The 24995-nt window shown below is 44.8% G+C and overlaps 1 protein-coding gene across 14 annotated transcripts in view; it reads right to left on the bottom strand.

Moving 5' to 3' along the window:
• Nucleotides 1–16948: 16948 nt before the first annotated feature.
• The window catches only part of ARFGAP3 (ARF GTPase activating protein 3), a 41550-nt gene continuing 33503 nt past the window's right edge, over nt 16949–24995 (bottom strand). For all 14 annotated transcript variants that reach the window (XM_083738797.1, XM_083738806.1, XM_083738810.1 and 11 more), the window contains 2 exons: nt 19741–19862; nt 16949–18564 (listed from right to left, as the gene is read on the bottom strand). In XM_083738797.1, coding sequence (XP_083594923.1) covers nt 18547–18564; nt 19741–19862 — 140 coding nt within the window. In that variant the 3' untranslated portion in view covers nt 16949–18546. The remainder of the gene's footprint in view (nt 18565–19740; nt 19863–24995) is intronic.

Genomic DNA, 24995 nt, shown 5'->3' with positions numbered 1-24995 from the left:
GTATAGCATCTAGATCAAGGGAAGTAATAGTGCCACTGTATTCTGCTCTGGTCAGACCTCACCTGGAGTACTGTGTCCAGTTCTGGGCACCACAGTTCAAGAAGGACACTGACAAACTGGAACGGGTCTAGAGGAGGGCAACCAAAATGGTCAAAGGCCTGGAAACGATGCCTTATGAGGAACGGCTAAGGGAGCTGGGCATGTTTAGCCTGGAGAAGAGGAGGTTAAGGGGTGATATGATAGCCATGTTCAAATATATAAAAGGATGTCACATAGAGGAGGGAGAAAGGTTGTTTTCTGCTGCTCCAGAGAAGCGGACATGGAGCAATGGTTCCAAACTACAAGAGAGAAGATTCCACCTAAACATTAGGAAGAACGTCCTGACAGTAAGAGCTGTTCGACAGTGGAATTTGCTGCCAAGGAGTGTGGTGGAGTCTCCTTCTTTGGAGGTCTTTAAGCAGAGGCTTGACAACCATATGTCAGGAGTGCTCTGGTGGTGTTTCCTGCTTGGCAGGGGGTTGGACTCGATGGCCCTTGTGGTCTCTTCCAACTCTATGATTCTATGATTCTATGATTCTATGATTTAATATTTTAAATGCTTCCCTATACAAGGCTGCCTTCAGATGTCTTCTAAAGCTTATATAGTTACTCATCTCCTTGAACAATAATCATTTTAAGTGATCTTGATTGTTTCATATGTGGACCAGTGTCTCTTGTCCGCAATAAACTGCTAGGTTCATTTAGCTAAATGGCGCTGTCTTAGGAGTGTACTATCTGATTGCTTAATGCATCTAGGGTTGGAAAGAAAGAGTCATAGCAGGCCAGAGTGACTGACTAATGTTCTTAATGGTCAGCGATGGGCTCTTTGTGGATGCTGCGTGTTAGAAGATGACTTTGAGAAACAGCCAGTCCCTGAAATATATGGAACTGCTATTGGAAGGTGACTCATTCTCTCCACACCCAACAACAACTAAGGGGAATGGACTAAGCTCTGTCTGGCGGCAGAGAACCACAATTTCGAGAACAGAGAGACACAGAATGTAAGAGAGCGGGGGGGGGAGATGAGTTATGGAAGCACCTTTGAGTCTATTTGGTCTAAAGCAGAGCTCTTGAACTGCTCGACTCTGCCTGTAAATCTGCACACAACACAGATGGCGCAAACACACCCTATGTCTCCAGCAGTGTCCCTGGAACTTCTCACCCTGTGGGAGAGTGGGAAGGATGTAACTGTGTTCCAAAGACAAGCTGGAACAACATGTTAAATGGCCATGTTATCCTGACTCAATGCCCAGGAAGGTCAACGCATAAAATAATGGACCCCAAGAATGACCGCATGGATCTACTTGCACTGGCTTTCTCTGGCCACAGTGTACAATCCTGCTATCTGTGAGTAATGGACCACCTCATACTTCAAAAGCAGCTGTTATTTTTCCCACTTGTGGAACAGAACATTTACAAACACTATGCTTTCAGATCTACTTTTCCTTTTTCTGTCCCATTTATTCTGTATATGGACTTACTTCTTAGATTAGTGATTCTTGATTTAGATTTGCATTTTATGCACTCAATTATGTCTGAGCTGATTTTGATAGATCTAAAATGTGTCAGTGCTCATGGCCATATGCTACGCTTTAGGTGTTGCTACGTCGCAATTCATTGTTCCCTCTATTTATAAATAATACACCCCACATTTAGGTGCAATTTTCACAAGGAGGCTCACAGATATAAAATATTGGTATACAGTGAAAGTGGATTGTCATCAGTTAGGTGATTTTAGCCTAAAGCTTGGATGCTACAAAAGGAACAGTGGCTTTTCTGTTGCGAAATTTATGCTAAATAATTGCTGCTTTTCTCACATCTGAAGTGTTTGACACTTCAAATTGTTAAAATCAGAATTGGTGTATTATTTTCTGAATAATAATCTTCCTTAACTCCACTTGTTACTTTGTTTGTTGCATGGACCTCACTGAGCTCTGGTTACGATGACAACTTTGTGCTTTGCTTATTACCGGTATTTCCTCCTCTTTTTATGGTGTGTTTCTGCTCTTGAAAGTTGTTGATTAACCAACATATGCAATGTCGGCCTGCAACCTGTATTTATGGTACTGTTATCACTAGATCAAAATATCCTCTATGGATTTTTAAAAAATTACAGTGTGAGTGTGGACTTCGACAGGTGGGTGAATTTGCTGCTGAGTCTGGGGGGCAAAGTTAACATCCTTAAAATGAATGCCCTGCCCTGTAAAATTTTAGGGCCAGAGGGTGCAGCTTTTGGCCACGATGGTATGGCTCTCCTTCTTCATTCCATTAAAGGGTTCTTTTATATTGCATTTAAAAAATTACATAGCAACAGTGAAATTGTCTCCACAAAGCTGGGAATATGTCAGTGTCTAGAATCCAGCAATAGTAGTTTATTTGACCGAGCAGAAAAACAAAACTACAGTGCAGAATTCATGGATCTTACTGCCACATGAGAGTCCCGAGGTCAGCTGGCTTGAAAGGGGAATTAGGCAAATACATAGATAAGAGGTCTACACATGGCAGTCAGCCATGATAGCTAAGATAGTGATCCTTGTTCAGAGGCAGTAAACCAGTTAACTGGAGGAACTGTGGTCTTTAGGCAAGGCTTGTAAGCTTCCCAGAGACATTTGGCTGGTCCCTGTGGGAAACTGGGTCCTGCCCTGTATACGTAGGTCACTGGTCTGATCCAGCAGGGTTCGTCTTCTGTGTTTAACAGTCTTGGAGAGAATCTAGAAGCATATTTTCTTTCAGCCCAACATGTGGTTTACATAACACCCCTGGAAAACCTCTCAGCACTTCTAAACATACTTTAAACTTTTCTGAAAATTCCTGCCAGTGTTCTGCCTGGGAAGAAACTTCCAGACTTTGCATCATTTTTTTCTTCAGATCAAGGCCACCAGCCATGACTCATGGCTTGACAAACTCATGCATGTGGCACACCTTGTGGCCACTAATCTTATTGCAGCTCATTGAGGACTCGATAAGCTGCTTGTGTCCGTTCCTCACTGTGCCACATGCATGAGCCCGTCAAGCCACGAGCAATGGCTAGTGGGCAACGTTTGGCTTGTTGAGATCCAATTTGCACAAGGATGCTGTTTTGTAGCCCTATATTACAATGCATCTCTACATTCCACCCATGAAGAGGCAGTGTTGTGCCCACTCATGAGGTGGGTTGGGGGGACTAATCTGGACCCTGAGGTATTTGATAACTACCACCCTGTTGGCAGAAGATGCTTGAGAGGGTGGAAATTGGTTTCAAGCACTCTTGCAGGAAACCAGAAATCTGTATCCATTTCCTTCTGGCTTTGGCCTTGGCCATCCTAACGGATTACATTTATTGGGAGATGGAGAGGACGGCATAGAATCATAGTTGGAAGGGACCCTGAGGGTCATCTATTCCAACCCCTGCAATGCAGGAATCTCCCTTAAACCATCCGTGGCAGATGACCACTCAACCTCTGCTTAAACCTCAAATGAAGGAGAGTCCACTACCTCCTGAGGGAGTCTGCTCCACTGTCAAACAGCTCTTACTGCCAGCAAGTTCTTCCTGATGTTTAGTCAGAATCTTATTTCATTGGTTCAAGTCCTATCCTCCAGCGCAGAAGAAAACAAGCTAGTTCCATCTTTCATGTGACAGCCCATCAGATATCTGAAGATGGTTACCATATCTTCTGTCTCCTCTTTTCCAGGCTAAACACACCCAGCTCTTTCAATTGTTTCTTATAAAGCTTAGTTTCCAGACCCTTGATCATCTTGGTTGCCCTCCTCTGCACACCTTCCAGCCTGTCAACATCCTTCATAAAGCGTGGTACCCAGAATTGGACATAATATTCCAGGTGTGGTCTGACCTAGGCAGAATACAGTATGACTATTACTTCCCTTGATCTGGACACTATATATCTGTTGATGCAGCCTAGAATAGCATTCGCTTTTTTTGCTGCTGCATCACACTGTCGACTCATGCATTACCATCTTACTTTTGCTCAATCTGTCCATAGCTTTTGCTATCATAGAGCATGTTATCTTGCTGGTCCAGCCTGGTGAGTTGGGAGTAACAGGGTCTATGTTAACATAGGTCTGCTGCTACTTACAGAGATGGTTTCAGAGAGCGGTGCTGGGCCACTATACCACATCCCGTTGACAGCTGTTGATTTTGTAGGGCTGGAAAGAAAGGATGGGTCTGTCACGTACTCCAAAATCCATGGCTGGAGAAATCAGATGGAAGAATACACTGATAAAACTGTGCGCAGTTTTTTAGCCAAGGTTTAATTCAAAGACAAAAATAATTTTGTTTCCCTAGCCTCTGTGAAAAACCACATAATGGCTTTATTGGCATACATTCACCAATGGAGATTTGAGAGTGTTTATGTGGTGCCAGACACTTTAGACCACGAGGAGAAGATAAAGTTGAGACCCATTAGTTCTCAAACATCAAAAAATCTGCTGTGCTCCCCAGGGGCGAGACTGTCAATAAATGAAGAATAAAGTAGTTGTGCTATACGGGGAAACAATGAGGGCGGAAATTGCCAGGGAGCAGGCTCTGTGGGCCTTGGGAGATCTCAGATGATTCCAGACAAATGGGTGCCCAGCATTTGCAACAACATCCCAAATCTCCTGTCAGAGCTAGGCTGGGCACCAGAACTGGATCTGGGCCTTGTGTTCTCCACTCCTGAAGTCAGCTGTTGGAGCTAGCATACAACACAGCTGGGCGAAGCGTCTGCCCTGTTTACCAGCAAGGTCAGGAAACCAGGACTTAACTGGGGCTAATGGGAGTGGGAGTCCAACAACCCCCCACCCCGGCTTCAAGGCTCTTTCTAAACCAATTCTGAATGTTGCTTTAAGTACAGAATGGGCAAAGCTCTCTCCATCTGCTGATTCTCTCTCTCCTCAGGGCAGAGGAAATGGTTCCTCAAGGAGACACAAAACACCCAGGACCCATCTAGCAGCTGTTTTATTTTGTTAAAAGGTGTGTTTGTTTTTAAAGAACAGTTCCTTCCTAAAAACACACACATAAAACTGCAGGTCCTTTCACCAAGAAACATTCTTTTCACCAGGAAACCAGCTGGTCCTGTAAAAGGTTTCCCTGTGGAACTTCCTTCTGGTGCTTCAGGGCAAATGTTCTGACACAGGTGAGGAATTGGCCTGGGGTGTGGTTGTTTGTTTGTGATTGGCTGTGGTGATCTTTGTTTTCATGTGTGAGTGGGGTGGGTGGGTGCACTGGTGAACCGCAGAGAACCTGCACAAGCAACGCTGACACCAAACCCCACATATATTAAGTAAAACAGAAACATCGCCACCCAACCCCAACCCCACCCATCTTCCCCCCCCCCTCCACCCCTCTCCCCCTTTTCTTCCTAATGTCTCAACAAATGAAACTGATTTCTAAAAATGTTGCATGGAAAAAATACGAGAGAGATTACACATATTTCTGTAAATCAAGAAAATCTTTAATAAAAATACATTTTTTAAAAAAACCCGCTGGTGAGGAATGAAATGCAGGCTTCTGAGTAACAAGGTCTGGAATAAGCAAGCACATCCACTGCAAACACACATTTATTAGAGTACAATTAAGGGATTCTTTGGTAGGGGAACAAACCTCTCCTGGTGGTCACATACCCAGTGGATGGAGATGCATCTGAATCCTCCGCACCTATTATACCAGATGTCTGGCAGGCTTTGTATTCTTACATTTGATCTGAGGAGTGGTCTTAGTATTTTGGCTCTTTTATCATAGTGGAATTTCTGTTTTTGTTTTCCATCAATCCAGCCTGCTTTCAACTGGTGATGATCTGTTGCTCTTGGCTTCCAGAGGGAATCTTTGGCAGGGATCCTGCAGTTGAGCCTTCTGCTCATTAGCCTTTGAGCAGGCGAGTCTTCCAATTCCATCTGTGTGTTGCAGTAGTTCAGCAACCCAGTATATGGATCTTTTCCGTCTTCCTTGGCCTTAGTCCGGATCTGCTTTGCCATTGGGTTGTGGGTAGTATGACCTGCTGGTAGTATGAGTGAAACCCCACTCCTTTGTAAATCTGCAGAATTCTTCAGAGAACAGTTCATCACAAATGCCATGCCATGAAAGTGTTGCCTTTGCCTAGTTTATGAGATTATTTAATTTTTAAGAAATTCAGTCATTTCAAAGTAGTGGCTGTACTACTGTGTGGCTGTACTACTACTACTAATAATAATAATAATAATTATTTATTATTTATTATTTATTATTTATTATTTATTATTTATTATTTATTATTTATTATTTATTATTTATTATTTATTATTTATTATTTATTATTTATTATTTATACCCTGCCTATCTGGCTGGGTTTCCCCAGCCACTCTGGGTGGCTTCCAACAAAATATTAAAATACAGTAGTCCATCAAACATTAAAAGCTTCCCTAAAGAGGGCTGCCTTCAGATGTCTTCTAAAAGTCTGGTAGTTGTTTTTCTCTTTGACATCTGGTGGGAGGGCGTTCCACAGGGTGGGTGCCACTGCCAAGAAGGCCCTCTTCCTGGTTCCCTGTAACTTGGCTTCTCGAAGTGAGGGAACTGCCAGAAGACCCTCGGTGCTGGACCTCAGTGTCCGGGCAGAACGATGGGGTTGGAGACGCTCCTTCAGATATACTGGAACAAGGCCATTTAGGGCTTTAAAGGTCAGCACCAACACTTTGAATGGTGCTTGGAAACGTACTGGGAGCCAATGTAGGTCTTTCAAGACCGGGGTTATGGCATCTCGGCAGCCGTTCCCAGTTAATAATCAGCCATCAGCAAAGTGATACCTTCTTTCCACTTCTGTAGCCAGAAGTGCTGCCAGGCTCTGCTAGGCCACACCGAATTATCATGGGTTCTTGGCAATTCGGTTTTTGGTGCTTTGCACAAGTGCCACAGTTTTTGACCATCTTCTGTGTTTGTGCATTCATGCCAGGGCAGTAGCAGATGCCCTCTCCTCTTTCGAAGGCAGACCATTTTCTACTGTTAGTTCCATCTCATCATTCCAGAAATCGCTTATGGTTGAGGGAACATGATGCCCGTGGACAGGCCATCCTGCACTTGTGGTTTCTTTTAGTACAGACATTGCCTCATCTCTGTCTGGTTTCTTCCGATTGGTTTGCGGGTGCAAGAGATGCTGTAACACCAGGCACAGCTTTTCTTCTAAGTCTTTCTGCTCTTTGGCATTTTGTCATTCTACACAGTTGTGTGAAAGCAGATCGTCTGGAGGGACGGCTTTCCCAGGCTTGTATGTTACTTTTAAATTGTACCATTGAAAAGTTACGCTTGTGCTCTGTAGCGTTGGTGGAGCAGAGGCTAGAGGTTACCCTAGGATTCTTTTCGGGATTTGTGGTCAGTTTCTGCAGTTACAAAACATCCACAGAAGTACTGATGAAACTCCCAGCAAAAATAGCAATTAGTTCATTTTCCATTTGCCCCTGATTCTCCTGAGGATGTTGATGCTTAGGAAGCATATGCCCCCCCGGGGGGGTCTTCCTGGGGTAGGGCTGTCCCAACTGCTTCTTGTGAGGCATCTACCTGCAGTTTTAATTCTTTATTTTAATCATAATATTTCAGTTTTGTTTCTTGGGCAATGGCTTCTTTCATGTTCGAAAGTGTCATCTTGACACTGTTGTCCCAGCACCATTCACTGCCTTTTTCCTTTTGTTCTGTTAAGGGGACTCTGGTTTTTGTGAGCCTCAGAATGAACTTTGATAGGCATGACACCATCCCAAACACAGCTGCTAGTTCTTTTAGGGATTTTGGCACTCATAGCTGTATTATGACTTCCACTTTGTTTGGATCTGGCTCCCTTTTAAGGAATGTGACCAAATTACCTTATTTGCTCTTGATCATGGCCACTGGGCCCATCACCTCCTGGCAAATAGAAGGGGAAGAAATGGAGGCAGTGAGAGATTTTACTTTCTTGGGCTCCATGATCACTGCAAATGGTGACAGCAGTCACGAAATTAAAAGACGCCTGCTTCCTGGGAGAAAAGCAATGACAAACCTAGACAGCATCTTAAAAAGCAGAGACATCACCTGACCAAGAAAGGTCCGTATAGCAAAACTATGGTTTTCCCAGTAGTGATGCATGGAAGTGAGAGCTGGACCATAAAGAAGGCTGATTGCCAAAGAATTGATGCTTTTGAATTATGGTGCTGGAGGAGACTCTTGAGAGTCCCATGGACCGCAAGGAGTTCAAATGCATCCATTCTTAAGGAAATTAGCCCTGAGTGCTCACTGGAAGGACAGATCCTGAAGCTGAGGCTCCAATACTTTGGCCACCTCATGAGAAGACTCCCTGGAAAAGACCCTGATGTTGGGAAAGTTGGAGGGCACAAGGAGAAGGGGACGACAGAGGACGAGATGGTTGGATAGTGTTCTCGAAGCTACAAACATGAGTTTGACCAAACTGCGGGAGGCAGTGGAAGACAGGAGTGCCTGGCGTGCTCTGGTCCATGGGGTCATGAAGAGTCGGACACGAGTAAACAACTAAACAACAACAACACAGTCTCCAGTTTGCAGTGGTTTAACGGCATGAGTAGTTCTATTATGACCAGAGAGTCCTAAATGGCAACTCAACTCCTGACATTTCTTCATCTTTCATGTTTCTGGATATTCTCCTTTCCTCTCAGTTTTTGCATTAAACAGCTTTTGATTTCAGCTGGTGATAAAGCAGGTAGCCTGTGCTTTATTATTAAGAGTTATTACAATTGTCTGTAACTCTGAAAAGTTAAGCAATGAATGGTAGGGATGAAGGCGGCTCTTAATGTGCACAAAGGCACTGATTTCTGTTCTGCCCCATATTCGTCACATGCAGATCCATTTCTGTTCCACTGCAGTTCAGCTTCTGACAAAAACTACTGATTTCCATTCCAGGCAAATATATGAACACCAGCCATTTCTGCTACTGTTTCCTTCAGATTTCTCTTTTAATCCTGGCAGAGAGCCTCTCGCTTCTCCCTCAAAAAACATATTGCCCTGCTGGCAGCATTAAGATAAATTCAACGGTGTAAATAAGTTTTGATGGATGTAATAATGGAAAATTGATTGGTATAGTTTTTCTAAAACATGCAGGGATATAAGATATGTACCAGTAAAATGAACCATGGAAAGAGGAGAAGGGAAGTCACTGATAACTGAAAATTGTAAGATGTTTATTTGAAATTGTAAAACAGGAAATTTAATAAAAATCATATTAAAAAACAACAAACAACAAAACAAATTAAAAATTTAAAAAATTGTCCAGTAGCACCTTAGAGACCAACTAAGTTTGTTCTGGGCATAAGCTTTCGTGTGCATGGTATCTGAAGAAGTGGGCATGCACATGAAAGCTTATACCCAGAACAAATGTAGTTGGTCTCTAAGGTGCTACTGCTACTGCATTAGACCAACACAGCTACTTTCCTGAATCAACAAACAACAGCACCTTGCCCCAAACACTTCATCAGGACTGTGTGGCTGCATTCAGACATAACATCATGGTCTTATGTTGCATTTTGTGTTTGTGCCACTCATGTATTGATGGTTTGGGTTGATTGGATTGATCTTAACCCAGAGGGCACAGATGATCAGGTGGCACAGAATAACTATCAATAGCCAACAATAATTAACACAGTTTACTTGAAGGATCATCTTACCACATCTGTACCCAACTGACCATTTCCATTGGCAGACCTGGCATTTTTACAAGTGCCACATTATGTTCATTCCACACTTGCAAGAAATTGCTCTTTTTCTGCGGCCGCGGCTTCACTCTCGAACCTGATGCCTATTGACACCAGGAAGGGATCTTCATTGTACCCTTTTCAACATCTGCTTTACACACACACAAAACGTTTAGACAAGCCTACCAAGACATGGAAGGACGCGGATGGCGCTGTGGGTTGAACCACAGAGCCTAGGACTTGCCAATCAGAAGGTCAACAGTTCGAATCCCCGCGACGTTGCTTGGTCCCTGCTGCTGCCAACCTAGCAGTTCGAAAGCATGTCAAAGTGCAAGTAGATAAATAGGTACTGCTATGGCGGGAAGGAGGGGACGCAGGTGGCGCTGTGGGTTAAAGCCTCAGCGCCTAGGACTTGCCGATCGAAAGGTCGGCGGTTCGAATCCCTGCGGCGGGGTGCGTTCCCGCTGCTCGGTCCCAGCGCCTGCCAACCTAGCAGTTCGAAAGCACCTCCGGGTGCAAGTAGATAAATAGGGACCGCTTACCAGCGGGAAGGTAAACGGCGTTTCCGTGTGCGGCTATGGCTCGCCAGATGCAGCTTTGTCACGCTGGCCACGTGACCCGGAAGTGTCTCCGGACAGCGCTGGCCCCTGGCCTCTTGAGTGAGATGGGCGCACAACCCCAGAGTCTGTACGGGCAGGGGTACCTTTACCTTTACCTTATGGCGGGAAGGTAAACAGTGCATGTAGATAAATAGGTACCGCTCCAGCATGAAGGTAAATGGCGTTTCCGTGCGCTGCTCTAGTTCGCCAGAAGCGGCTTAGTCCTGCTGACCACATGACCCGGAAGCTGTACACTGGCTCCCTTGGCCAATAAAGCGAGATGAGCGCCGCAACCCCAGAGTCGGTCACGACTGGACCTAATGGTCTTTACCTTTACCTTTACCAAGACATGCAATTCCACTACATATATTGTTTTTAAAACTTTTTATTTTATCTATATTTTGATCATTTTAGTTTATGCACTTGCTTTTGAAGTTTTGCTGAATTAATCAGTATTTCCTTATGAATATTTTATATCATTTTATGTTATCTGCTTAGAATGTTGTTCTTATTATCCGTCTTGTGAATTGATTTGGGACATCACATGTCCAGGCAGTTTCTCAAAGATGTGATCTTTCAAGCCCACATTCCCAACATCTTCGCACTCCTGTCTCACCAACATGGTTGGCCATGCCCACAGAATGGAAGCTGGCAAGATCCGCAAGGATGTGTTCTGCAGAAAGCCGGCTTCAGGCACCAGGCCACTGGCAGACCAACTCCACTTTACAAAGGTGTCTGCTAACATGCCATGAAGACATCCCTTGAAGACATCTGCAGCGCCTGGAGACAGGTACTCAGGTCATGAGTTCATAGTGGTGTTCAGAGGAAGAATTACAGCTGGGAAGAGCCTAGAGCAGCGGTCAGCCACCTTTTTCAGCCATGGGCCAGTCCACCGTCCCTCAGACCATGTGGTGGGCTGGACTATATTTTGAAGGGGGGAGGGTGAACGAATTCCTATGCCCCACAATTAACCCAGAGATGCATTTGAAATAAAAGGACACATTCTACTCATGTAAAAACACCAGGCAGGCCCCAAAAGCACCCAGAGATGTAGTTTAAATAAAAGGACACCTTCTACTCATGTAAAAACACTCTGATTCCCAGACCGTCTGCGGACCAGATTTAGAAGGCGATTGGGCTGGATCCGGCCTCCAGGCCTTAGGTTGCCTACCCCTGGCCTACAGTGAAGAAACTCCATGGTGCATCTGCAGCAGCACAACCAGACATCTCCATCTGCCCCAGCTGCAACAAAACATGTCTCTCCTGTATCGGTCTCTACAGCCCCAACAGGGGCTGTAACTCTCTAACAGTTTGACTTCACCCCAAAGGTTGCACCCTTCCATTGTCTCCCGAGACAGGCGGCCCATGTCTAATGAACAGCTTTGATTTTGCTTAAATATCTGTGACAACCATTGTTCAGTGTAAGCATTTATCTTATTTCTCTTCAAAACTTGGGTCCTGCCTCTCATTTTCCATTAGTCATTTATATACAATAAAGCAATAAGCCTTTGGACACTACATTAGGCCTCATCAAAATTTCAAAAGATGTAAGAGCGTTGGATAAATTAGCAGCCATTTTATGCTGTTCAAAACTTTGAATTTTACTATTTTTGGATAAATGAAGCTGCACACTGGGTGCTTTTGTGTCTCAAAACGGGTAGAGATTCGAGAAATAAATCTGGATAATTCACTATGGCAGGGTTGGAGGACTTATAGATTCATAGAATCATAGAGTTGGAAGGAACCCTGCGAATCATAATCCATCCCTCTGCAGTGCAGGAATCTTCTTCTTCTTCTTCTTCTTCTTCTTCTTCTTCTTCTTCTTCTTCTTCTTCGGTGATCACTCGTAGCTGAGTAAGATTATCTTCCATAAACACGGTTTTAACAATGAGTCTGTAAGTGACTGTGGAGGCCAATTCTGGACCCACACGTCCTTCCACAGTGGGGACATTTGTTCCCGGCCGGGAGTTGATCATGGTGTGGATTTGCCAAGCGTGCCTTCCTCTTACCACATTTCTCCCTTGCGTCCTGAGTTCAAGTGTCTTCAAAGTCCACGACACCTTTGGTAAAGGCTGTTCTCCAAGGGGAGCACTCGCAGGCCAGTGTTTCTCAGTTGTCAGTGTTTATACTACATTTTTAAAAATTTGCCTTGAGACATTCTTTAAACCTCTTTTGTTGACCACCAGCATTACGCTTTCCATTTTTAAGTTTGGAATAGAGTAGTTGCTTTGGAAGATGATAATCAGGCATCCACACAACATGATCAGTCCAACGAAGTTGATGTTGAAGAATAATTGCTTCAACACTGGTGATCTTTGCTTCATCCAGTACACTGATATTAGTTCGCCTATTTTCCCAAGTGATGTGTAAGATTTTTCGGAGACACCGTTGATGGAATATTTCGAGAAGTTGGAGATGGCGCTTGTAAGGGGTCCATGTTTCACAAGCATACAGTAAGGTTGGTAGTACAATAGCTTTGTAAACAAGCATTTTGGTTTCCCTGCAAATGTCCCGGTCCTCAAACACTCTGCACTTCAATCAGGAGAAAGCCGCACTTGCAGAGCTCAGGCGTTGCTGAATTTCAGCATCAGTGTTGACCCTTGTGGAAAGATAACTGCCTAGGTAGGAGAAGTGATCAACATTTTCTAACATTACACCATTGAGTTAGATTTGTGGTGCTGCAGAGGGGTTATTTTGTACTTGTTGGTGCAGCACTTTGGTTTTTTGGATGTTGAGTGAAGGCCAAGCTTTCTGTAAGCTTCTGCAAAGATATTTAGGATGGTTTGGAGGTCATCCTCCGGGTTCGCATCTCTGCTCCTCCACATGCAGCTGCTGGATGACCTTGGGCTAGTCACACTTCTTTGAAGTCTCTCAGCATCACTCACCTCACAGAGTGTTTGTTGTGGGGGAGGAAGGAAAAGGAGAATGTTAGCCGCTTTAAGGCTCCTTCGGGTAGTGATAAAGTGGGATATCAAATCCAAACTCTTCTTCTACCACTACATTGTCATTGTTCTGGTCCCCTGGGTTTCACTGGACTAGAACTCTCGCCATCCCCAACCATTGGTCATGCTGGTTTTTGCTGATGGGAGTTGGGAATCCAGCAATATCTATTGGGTCACAGACTCCCCAGCCCTGAACTATAAGATTGGATTTCAAAATGTCATCCTTTCCCAACTAACTAGAGGGCACAACAAAACATAGGCCAATGGAAGGGCACCCAGAGAATTCAGCATATGTTAATTACTTGCCCTGTGCTCTAATAATAATCTATCACATTGGGTGTCAACCAGTGCGCTGGGCACCCTGGGGAGACGAGAAACACTTGAGGGGAGCCGGGGGGTCTTTCATTAACTTGCAGCCCATATATTTCTGAAGAACATTCAGGGCAGCTGGCGGGGGCAGAACAAGGCGGAACGGGGGAATCCCCACTTATGCACATCTTGTAACAGAACCTCAGTGGAAGTGGCTCCCCAAAAAAGAATGTGGGTGGTCAAGGGAGCCATGGACTTAAAAAGGTTGGAAACCACTGTTCTATGAGAGCTCATCCTTACTTGAAAAATTTCAAGCATTTTTGTTTAACCTGAGCCATTCTGAGAGCAAGAAGTCTGTACCCATGCGGTCAAAGATCTAGGGAGGAGATCTGTTTTACCAGTACTCACTGCAATTAGAATGGCAGCATATTATACAGCTGTATCTGGCATAGCCGTTCCTCCTTGAAGCAAACTTTGCAGATGTGTTTAATTTTGCTATGGTGGTTTTTATTTCCATTGCCCGGGGCAATACCCTTCATCTGACCATGCGCCCCATTGAACTCAGTAGGACTTACTTCTGAGTAGACACCGTGAAAACCTTTTGAGAAATTATTCAAGAGTGATAGCAAGAAGACTGAGAATGTAAGTACGTTTTTCATTTTTATTATGAAGATCCTGCCCAGCTTGGTGTTAGTCCTTGGTATTAAATCCAACTCCAAACTAAATAGTAGCTAGTGACTGGGACTGGGACAATTTTTGCCTCTATAAAAGACTAAGATTGCAAAGCTATACATTTTTAAATAAAGGAGAAACAGCAAAGAGAACAAGAAGACAACAAAGAAGAAAAAATAGACTGCCTTGGGAATTTTAAAGAAGCTGTGATGTTCCCAGCAGCCGTAATTGCAGCAGTAAGGAGGAAGCAGAGAAAGGGCTGCCCAGGAGGAATGAGGTTTCTCTGCTTGAGAAGGTACTGTTTCTAGACATTTCCAGGACATATGCTGAGCAGACACAGATCCGTTTGCATATCTGTTTGTGCGCCTGCAGACAGACCCTTACCTCTGATTTACCACAAAAATTAGAACGCTCCAGTTGCTGGAAGATTTAAGTGGAGCAGCTATTACTACACCTTTCTCTCGTTAATTTCTATCACGGGTAAGCAAACTAAGGCCCGGGGGCCGGATCCAGACCAAACGCCTTCTAAATCCAGCCTGCAGGCGCTCTGGGAATCAGTGTGTTTTTTACATGAGTAGAATGTGCCCTTTTATTTAAACTGCATCTCTGGGTTATTTGTGGGGCCTGCCTGGTGTTTTTACATGAACAGAATGTGTGCTTTTATTTCAAATGCATCTCCGGGTTATTTGTGGGGCATAGGAATTCATTCATTATTTTTCTTCAAAATATAGTCTGCCCCCCCCCCACAAGGTCTGAGTGACAGTGGACCGGCCCCCTGCTGATAAAGTTTGCTGACCCTTGATTTATATTTATATCCTGTTTCTAAGCCCAGACTGATTCACAAAGTGGTTGAACATTTAGAGACCCCACTAAAGGTTTCGTATAATGGGAACTGTTATCTTGAACCGGCCAGATTGTACAGTTGTTTTTGTTTTGTTTGCTTCAAGAGATGGTTTTGGCAGCAGTTTGATCTGCTTGTCTGGCTATTGTTTTACTCTGGTGACCTATCAAAGGCCAAGGATATGTTCTGCAGTTAATCTCTCTAACCAGAACACAAAATTTGTATTGTCTTCCTCAAGGAATTGTACGTGGCTCTATCCCCCACGGGACGCGGGTGGCGCTGTGGGTAAAACCTCAGCGCCTAGGACTTGCCGATCATATGGTCGGCGGTTCAAATCCCTGCGGCGGGGTGAGCTCCCGTCGTTCGGTCCCAGCTCCTGCCCACCTAGCAGTTTGAAAGCACCCCCAAGTGCAAGTAGATAAATAGGTACCGCTTTATAGTGGGAAGGTAAACGGCGTTTCCGTGTGCTGTGCTGGTGCTGGCTCGCCAGAGCAGCTTCGTCACGCTAGCCACGTGACCCGGAAGTGTCTCCGGACAGCACTGGCCCCTGGCCTCTTAAGCAAGATGGGCGTGCAACCCCAGAGTCGGTCATGACTGGCCCGTACGGGCAGGGGTACCTTTACCTATCCCCCACAGCTTCCCATTTCTAAGATCAACTTTCTCATACATCCTGTATATTTCTAGGAAGCCTTTTGAGAACAACCAACGGCTTTGCTATTATTTCCCAATGCCCGCCTTTTTTGGTTCACCATAAATTATGCAATATGCTCCTAATATTGTTCTCCACTTCTCAGTTCCCCAAGCATTAGATTTCAGAAGCAGCCTTGGTTTTCTTATGAGACCGAAGTGTTGGGAGATTTGCACATGTAGTGTTGATGAGATCCTCCTGAAGCAGCTCTGTGGGTTGGGAGTTTGAGCATGATGTTCAAGTGACTCTGCTCCTCCCTGCAAAACTATCAATAGACAGTATCTTTGAGGCTTTCAAGCAACTGTACCTTGAGATATGGGTCCTTCCACAGATACTTCATACCCAAATACTCCATTTCCCAAGGATCCACAGGGTGAATGTTATCACCTCTGCTTGTGATCATTCTGGCCAGGAATGAGGAATCTGTGGCCCTCTATGTATTCCTGACGACAGGCCCCCCAAAAACCCTGGATGGCCACAGGTTCTCCGCCCCAGCTTTAACCAGTAAAATGGCCACCAGCTTGCTTTTTGCCCTGTGCCAGAAGGAAGCACGGGGGGTGCAGGTCAGGATAGGAAACGTTGGCTGCTTGGATGGAGCTTCCTCCTCTGTCCCTTGCTCAAGGGTTGGGGGAACCAAAAGAGCAGATTTTGGGGACACCTGGTGAGAGGAAAGGAAGACGTTCCATTGCACATACACAGCACACAGAGTGTTGGATGCAACCCTTTCCTTCTGTGAACTTCCATAAATGTATCTTAGGAGCCAAGTCACAACAATTAAGGCTTGGGTCAAAATAAACACACACAAAAATGAGTTAATCACAATCTGCAGGGAACATGAGGTTCTTGACAGGTGGTTCCCTGCAATGAACAATTAACTCCCAGGAGAAGACAGTAAATAATGCATCATGCTGGTTCGTGTCATGCTGAGCTGTTGGAAATGGCTTCCTGTTGATCCTATATTCTGTCATTATGCTTTAAACAAGAAGTCTCCTGGTCCTTCAGGACTAGCCACCTCTATTTTCAGAGTCCATCTGTCGGCTGGTGTGTTTTTGTTTTCATAAAGGCTGAACCCTGAAGAAACGTGACTCTCTCCCTCTCCCTCTCCCTCTCCCTCTCCCTCTCTCACATGCACACACACTTTTCTGCATTCCTGACAGATAGGAATCAAAATTCATGATAATCCACACAACATGAAATTCAATCAGCCAACAGAAAACAAAGCTTTACATGAAAGATTACAATTTATTTCTAAATTTATTGAGCAGCTGTTCAAAGGGCAGCTGTTCAAGGGGGGGGGGAGAATACAGAACTGATACAATGTAGGTTTTTTTGTGATCTTTCAGGCCACCAAGTTTCCAATTCAGTTTATTTTTAGGAATTATGCTTCCAGGCTGTCTAAAACACAGCCACTCTTTATACATTTATGCACATATTCAGCATTTTGTTCTTAAATCCCAAGATGGTGTTAAAATTCTTACGTAAGTTAACAGCACAAAGAAATTTATACAGCCTAAGACGAGACTGTCTGGCCCTGCAAGTTTCATAAGTAGATTATCTCTCTGTATAATATATCTATTTGTGTGCATTTACTTGTACAGATAGAAACACTTTAGTCTTAATTTTATACATCGTATTGATTGTTTAAAAGCACTTGAGGAGCCTAAATTGAAATTCAAAAGAAAACTTAACTGTTATGAATAAACAGACCGTCAACACACAAAAGCGAGGTCCTTTAACACAGGACAGGTTGGCATAGGGAACCTACGGCCCGTCAGATGTTTTGGTCTACAACTCCAATCCTCCCGTTGGCAATGCTGGTTGGGGAACATGAGAGTCTAACAAGTGACAAATCTCTGCTCTAGACACGCCTGTTTACATGGGAAAAAATAATGCTTCAAATACTACTTCACTTTCCAACTAGAACATAGCAATTAGCTTCCATTTTGAGACGTTCATCAGTACTAGTTTTAAACTATCAAGACATCCTGGATACAATCCAACATGCACTCAACCCATTCTTAACTCTGTGTTGAATTGTGGCCTCTTCTATGGGTCTGTTTGGATGATGCACCCAACACCCCCTTCTTATTTTGAAGTGCCGCAAGATCAGCAACATTCCTTAGGATTGTACATCAATCCACTCCTCCTTGCAGCCCTAGAAGGTAATGCCCCAAATCCCTTAGGTCTCCCTCACTTCAGACTTTGGAATGTATGTAGTAGTGTAAATATTTTGGTAGGGAAAATCCCACCTTCAATTACCTGAGGAATTGCTCTGTCCAGATACTACTTTCTACCCACCGACTGGATAGGAAAGGCACCAGTTTCATGGCCACTCCAGTATCGCCATGTGTGGAAGGGGCTAAGCAAAAGAGCTAACTTGAGGTTACAGCCAGTGAGCTATCACAGACAACTTTTTCTGTAAGGTGACAAGCAAATATTATGAAAATAATCTCATTGCTTGTCTATTACTAATTCTGCGTTAAGACATAACTGAATGCTTTGCCTTTCCTGTCTGGCTTCAGAACCAGATTCTCGGCAGTGACGGTGGGGAAGCTATTCATAGCACCAAAAAGCCACAAACAGCAGAAGAGACGGCACTAATAGAATGAAAGCAGAAGTAATAACAAGTCACTAGGTTACATGAAAGGTGACTAGGAACCAGAAGGGACACATGGTAAAAACATACAGGTGTGAAATCAATTAAAACAAAATATTCTACAGCCTTCATTTAAGATTTGCACTATTATCAATGGCAGATGTGGTGTGTGTTTGTTTTTAAAAAGCTCTTCTTCTGTGTATCCAAGTTCAGTTGAATACAAATGGTTAAGAACCGTAACGATCCTAAAAGAGAAGGAAATGAAAAGAAATGAACAGGTGCTCTCCCCTACAAGGAAGCAAAAATACAAGTTGCATGCACTATTATATCTGAAACATCGCAAATCGAAATCTCTACCCATTTATTTTGTAATTTAGTGTTTAACAAATGGCCCATATAATGGATTTTGAAAATTAAGATTCAGCTTGTTTTTAAAGAACTGCTGATTTATGTAGTCTTCCAGTACATTAGCTCCTGATTCTGGTGATAAGCTAGAGAAGCAAGCTTGAGAAGGAAAAGAATGGGACTTCCCAGTTGCTTGCTGTAGAAAAATCTCCCTGTGGACACGGAACTCTGTGCATTTATGGGGTCAACTTACATTCCTACTGGCAGAAGTCTTCTGGACCTTAATAGATCTGAATTGTTAAAGTCTGCATCTATATTTTATTTTTATTTATTTTGTCCACTTGTTTATTAAATTTGCCTACCACCCTTCATCCGTAGATCTCAGGGCAGTTCACAATATAAAAATACAATATAAAAACCACAAAATACATAATAAAATTAAGAACAGCAGCAAACAAATAATCCCCACCTCCCACAATGATTAACAGGGTGCAAAAACTCCCCACCCCTTGTAAAAAAAAAATGCAGTAGTGTAGCAGCTGTACTCTATTCGTGTAACAAGACTTATTGTCAGGGAACTGCCATCAGTTCAGGAGGGAGAGAGGAAGAGCCGAATGGATTATAGAGAGCCCCCAGGGATCGTGGGGAGCAGCTCCTCCTCAGCGGAGGAGAGTAAACACGCATCCAGTGGAGAGGAGCTGCAGGAATCGGAAGTGGCGAGGCGGTCCCAGGATGTAAATAAAATGATGTAAATAAAATATTCATAAGAAAATATATGTCTTATGGACATAAAACATACAACTACAAAAATAAATGGACTGGAATTTACTCCCCCCCCCCTCCATTGTGAAAACACTTAAAATATGGCCAACTGTATGTTCCATGAATAGATCTACACAATTGTTCTACCTAAAGGGATCCAGCCTTGTTATGGAAGTGGCAGAATAAAACCATCAGAGTTTACACAAGAAGCACACTCCAACGTCTCACATACAGGTATGTCTGCTACCGACAGAAAACTATATAAAACCTGCATTTCAAATTTGAAAATGTCCCTTTTGTGTAAGTTTACTAACCTGTATAGAAGTCATGACTCCATTTGCCAGGACAGAAAGCCTTCCAGCCACAGATTTCACCCCTTGTTTAAACTGAGCCATATCAGGAGCAGTGGGCAAGACATGTGAAATATTGTAACTGCCTAAAAATAGAGTGAGAAATAAATTTTGTTAATTTTATTAGACAAATCATTTCAACGTGATTAAAACAACTATCTAAAATCTATGGAACCAAAAGACTAGGGTGCATAACTGTGTTTGTTTAGAAAGAAGGTTTATGGCTATGACAAACATTAAGAGTTGCATGGCAAAACATGCTCCAAAGTGGTTCCAATATTTACAATCTGAACAGGACTCAAAGTTCAGAAACATTGTTCTAAGTTTGTCCGTTACCCCTTCTTCTTAAAATTTTTTGGAGATGCCCGGTAACCTGGAAAGGACGCTCAGCAAAAATGTGTAAGCATGTTGGTGAACTCATCTATCTATCTTTAATGTACCAAAATACCAAAAAGGAGTTTGGGTTTACTATCAATGACTTCTGTAGTTTTACCATTAGATGGTAAAAAGCTGGTTTTGCACAGCAATGTTAATATTTTGGGCAAATTCCTGAGCTTCATTTTCAGAAACAAAGATGCTATTTCAAAAGTTACTCAAGAGAAAGTACAATTCTGAACCTGAACATTGCACATAAAAATAATGTAGCAGGAAGGCCCCACTTTGATTTATAGGAAAATAAATTCCAGTGAGACTGGGGCAAAGAGCAGAGGATTTTTTATTTTATTTTTTGCATCCGTCTGTCTCAAGAGACCATGGAGGGTCCTCCCCATGTGAATTTAAGTGGCTGCACTGGCAGGACTGAAGTGACCTCCCTGGGGCCCAAGTCTGGAGGTCCAGGGCTGCCTGGCTGATGTGGTCCAAGGGAAAGCACAGCAATACAATGTGGCACCAGCCTGGCTGCAGGAATTGCTGGGGAAGGTTTACTCCTTAGCCATTTCTTCTCCATTCGAAGATGCTCTGTAGTTTAGGATCAGAGTTTTCCTTCTAGAGGAACTACCTTGCCTCTCACTTCCCGCCTTCTTGACAGCTGTACCCACTGTTGGTCTCATCCGCTCCATCTGTCTTCACATGCAGAGGAAGTCCCTAACTCACTGAGGGTTTGAGACCCATCAGCTCCCCTCACCTGCTTTAGCTGGCGAGTCAGAACCGTCTCCTGGGTTGTGGCTGCTCTTGCCTGCTGACAGCTTCTAAGAGCCACAGGAGAGAGCCGAGTGCAGGGTGGGGACCAAAGTTGGACAAGCTACTGCAGAAGGGGCACAACATGACCTTAACCAGAGGTACTACCCCTCCTCGAACACTCCACACACCCATTTTCCAGCAAAATGAAGAGGGGGATTGAAGGCAAAGGGGGCTAGAGTTTCTCAGTCACACTGATAGTCACATGGCCACATGACAGCAGTAAGTGTGGTCAAAGTATATACATGCTCACCCACATGCATACACAGAGGCACATAGCAGGCGCTCTCTCACGCACATGATCAATATTTCTAGCCATCCCCATTCCAGCTATTAGATGGGTGAAAATCCTGCCTTTTCTTGCAGATGGACAGCTTTAGCTCCGATCTTAGCACTGCAGTGCTTATAGCTACGCTAAAAGATAAATTATTCTTCTGCCTGCTCTTTTGAGAGAACCTTTGAAGTGGAATTCAAGACCCCCCCTAAAAGTAGAAGAACTTTATCTCCTGATCTAGGGATAAAGCACCTCATCTGCTCTATAGAAATCCCGAATGCGGTGGAGGCCGTTGGTGGGCCTCTTCCTGTGTGACTCAACAATGCAGATGCGGCCAGTGAATTAGTTTCCCCCTTTGATCTACAGTGAGAGTTGCGTTCTACACAGTTGAATAATGAATAAATCTTTAGGCTTAAACTCAAATGCTAGTACCTAAATAGCAGAAAAAATCAGAGATGCCTCCACTTGATAAATTGTGTAGGAAAACCTGGTACACTTTCATAACATTAAAGATGTCAGCAATTTCAAATATCTAAACCTGACGTGATCATGTTTTGTGTAGAAGGTACTGGGAAATTTCGTAAGGAACATATACAGTTGAAAATTCTGTTAACTGTAAAACACTATTGTGATGGGATAGTGAGCTGCTTGTGCGTAAAAGCTTGATCCCTCTGGGGTTTGGCTGGTCATCCAAACCGAGGCACTAACGGAGCCCCCAAAGCATGACTCCGTCAGTCGCTGGTAGGATCTGACAGTGGGCGTCTACGGAATTTATGCCAACATAAAAGCTGTTTGACTGACATGCGCCTTCGTGACTCTCTGCGTGACAGTTTCCGGCGAAGGGTGGGAGTTCCTAACGGGGGTCTTGTTACCTCTTCGCTATTCTCACTAGAAGTATCCCAGAGCCTCCCCTCCGCTGTGACTCCTGCACTCCCCCTGCTGGTTCCTTCCTCTGCTGCAGATTCTCTCCTATTCTCCTGGAGCCTGTCCACCACCTGTCCCTCCGATGGCAGTTCCCTGACATCCACCTCCCCCCCAGGGCCCCCTTCACCCCCTCCCGCCTCCTCTCCCACTGGCGGTGAGGGCGGAAAGCCCTGAAGGAACTCTCCTCGTCGTCCGAGGATTCAAACACTTCTAGCCACGGCGTACCGTCTCTCTCCCCGTCTTCCTCTTCTTCGTCGGAGTCGGCTTCCTCACCCACCCCTGACTCTGGGAACCCTTCAAACTCTCCTTCCTCATCGGTGGTCCCAAAATGTTCCCTTCTAAATCGTGCCACGGGTTGCGGTTTTCTTGGGAAACGCTGATGAAATGTTTCTATTAAGACCTCGTCATTGACTACCTCTGCTGGTACCCAAGTGTTTTCCGACTCTACTTCCCCCTCCCATTCTACCAGATATTCCACCTGATTCCCCTTCCACCTGGAATCAATGATTCCTGCCACGTTCATGTCGCGCTCTCTCTCTTCTATCACGGGCGTTTGGGTGGCCTCTCTCTCACGCTCCCCCCACTCACGTCCCTCTCGGTACAGCGACAGTAATGACCTGTGAAATACTGGGTGTAATTTCATGTGACTGGGCAGCCTGAGTTTGAATGCTACTGGGTTGACCTGCTGTATGACCTCAAAGGGTCCCAATCTTTTGGGTCTCAATTTCTTACTCCCGCCCTTGAACGGTAGTCCTTGGGTGGATAACCACACCCGGTCTCCCACCCTTATAGTTTCACCTTCCCTCCTATTTCTGTCTGCTTGCTTCTTATATTCTTCCTTGGCTTTCTCTAAATTAAGTTGAAGCTGACGATGGATTGCTTCCATCTCTTCAAAAAAATATTCCGCCGCCGGCACGCTCCACCTCTCCCCTCCCTCTCCTGGGAATGCCCGGGGGTGACACCCATAATTTGCCAGAAAGGGACTCATCCCTGTGGACACGTTCTCCGCGTTGTTGTAGGCAAATTCTGCTAGAGGTAACTTATCCACCCAATCATTTTCTCTGTCTTTTACATAACACCTCAGGTATTGTTGTAAAATCCCGTTTGCCCTTTCCGCTTGCCCATTTGTTTCTGGGTGCCGGGCAGTTGAGAAATTGAGTTCTACGTGCAGTAAGCTCATAAGTTTCCTCCAGAACCTGGAAGTAAATTGTTTCCCTCTGTCGCTCAAAACCCTCAAGGGGGCGCCATGCAACCTAAAAATATGTTCTACAAACAACTTGGCGGTTTCCTCCGCTGTGACCGCATGTGAACAAGCTATAAAATGACACATCTTGGTTAATAGATCTACCACCACGACAGCTGTTTTGCCTTTGGATTTTGGCAGGTCCGTCATAAAATCTATGGATACTGCCTCCCATGGCCTTTCTGGCGTGGGTAAGGGTTGTAATAGCCCCGCTGGCGCCACCCTCTCTCCTTTCGCTCGCTGGCACCTGTCGCAACCCCTGACATATTCCCGTACGTCCTCCCTCACCTTGGGCCACCAAAACTCCCTGGTAACCAACCACATGGTTTTGTGCTGTCCAAAATGTCCCGCTGTGGGGCTGTCATGCAACTGCTTGAGTACTCTGCCCCTCAGTTCCCCATCGGGTATGTACAGTGCCCCTTTGTAATACAACGCCCCGTTCTTTTCTTCAAACCCCCCCTGTGTTCTCCTCTGTCCTCCTGAGCTCTCTGAGTTTCTCTTGGGCGTATTCATCGTTCTCAGTACCCTCTATCAGTTCCCTCTGCCCCACCAATGCCGCCCCACACACCCAGCGGTCTTCAGGGATTACATGCCTTGCCTCAGGCGCTCCCTCCCCCTCTAAGTACTCAGGTTTCCTGGAAAGAGCGTCCGCCCTCACGTTCTCGGAGCCGGGCACGTAACGAATCTCAAAGTGGAATTTGGAGAACTCCTGGGCCCATCGCACTTGTCTCTGGTTCAGCACTCGGGCTGTTCTCCAGTATTCCAGATTTTTGTGGTCAGTTCGGACTTGAACCTTGTGCTGCGCCCCAATCAGCAAGTGCCGCCATTTCCGGAATGCTTCATGAATGGCGAGCAGTTCTCGGTCGTATACTGTGTAGTTCCTCTCGGATTTGTTCAACTTCCGCGAGAAGAATGCACACGGTCTCCATTCAGACGTATCTTTTCCCGGCTGGAGAAGAACGGCCCCCACCGCTCGGTCTGACGCGTCAGTCTCCACTCTCATTGGTTGTTGTAGATCCACGTGCAAAAGTTGCTCTTCCGACGCAAACGCCTGCTTTAAACGTTCAAACGCCCGCTGCGCTTCTTCCGTCCAAACAAATTTCTTTTTGCTACTAAGACAATCCGTGATGGGCGCTGTTAAGTGGGCAAAGTTTTTGATGAACTTCCTATAGAAGTTTCCGAAGCCCAGGAACCTTTGCACGTCCTTCTTGGTCTTTGGTGTTTTCCATTCCAGTACCGCTTGAACCTTGCTGGGATCCATGGCCAATCCCTTGTCAGACAACCGGTACCCCAGGAATTCCACCTCCCTGGTATGAAACTGACACTTCTTCAGTTTCACCCACAGCCGGTTTTCTCGCAGCTTGCTCAGTACCTCTCTTACATCTCGCACATGCTGCTCCTCATTCTCTGAGTACACCAGGACGTCATCTAAGAACGCTACGCAGTTCTTGTAGAGCAGTGGCCCCAGGACGTGATTCATGAATGATTGAAAGCAGGCGGAGCCCGCTTGTAATCCGAAAGGCATAACCCAGTACTCAAAAGCCCCCAAGGGGGTGAACATAGTGGTCTTCCACTCATCCCCCTTTCTCACACGTATCAAGT

This window comes from Podarcis gaigeae (genome assembly GCF_964106915.1).
Source record: "Podarcis gaigeae genome assembly, chromosome: 5".
NCBI lineage: Eukaryota > Metazoa > Chordata > Lepidosauria > Squamata > Lacertidae > Podarcis > Podarcis gaigeae.
Note: the sequence above shows the minus strand (reverse complement) of the source record. Positions and strands in the feature narration are given on the sequence as shown.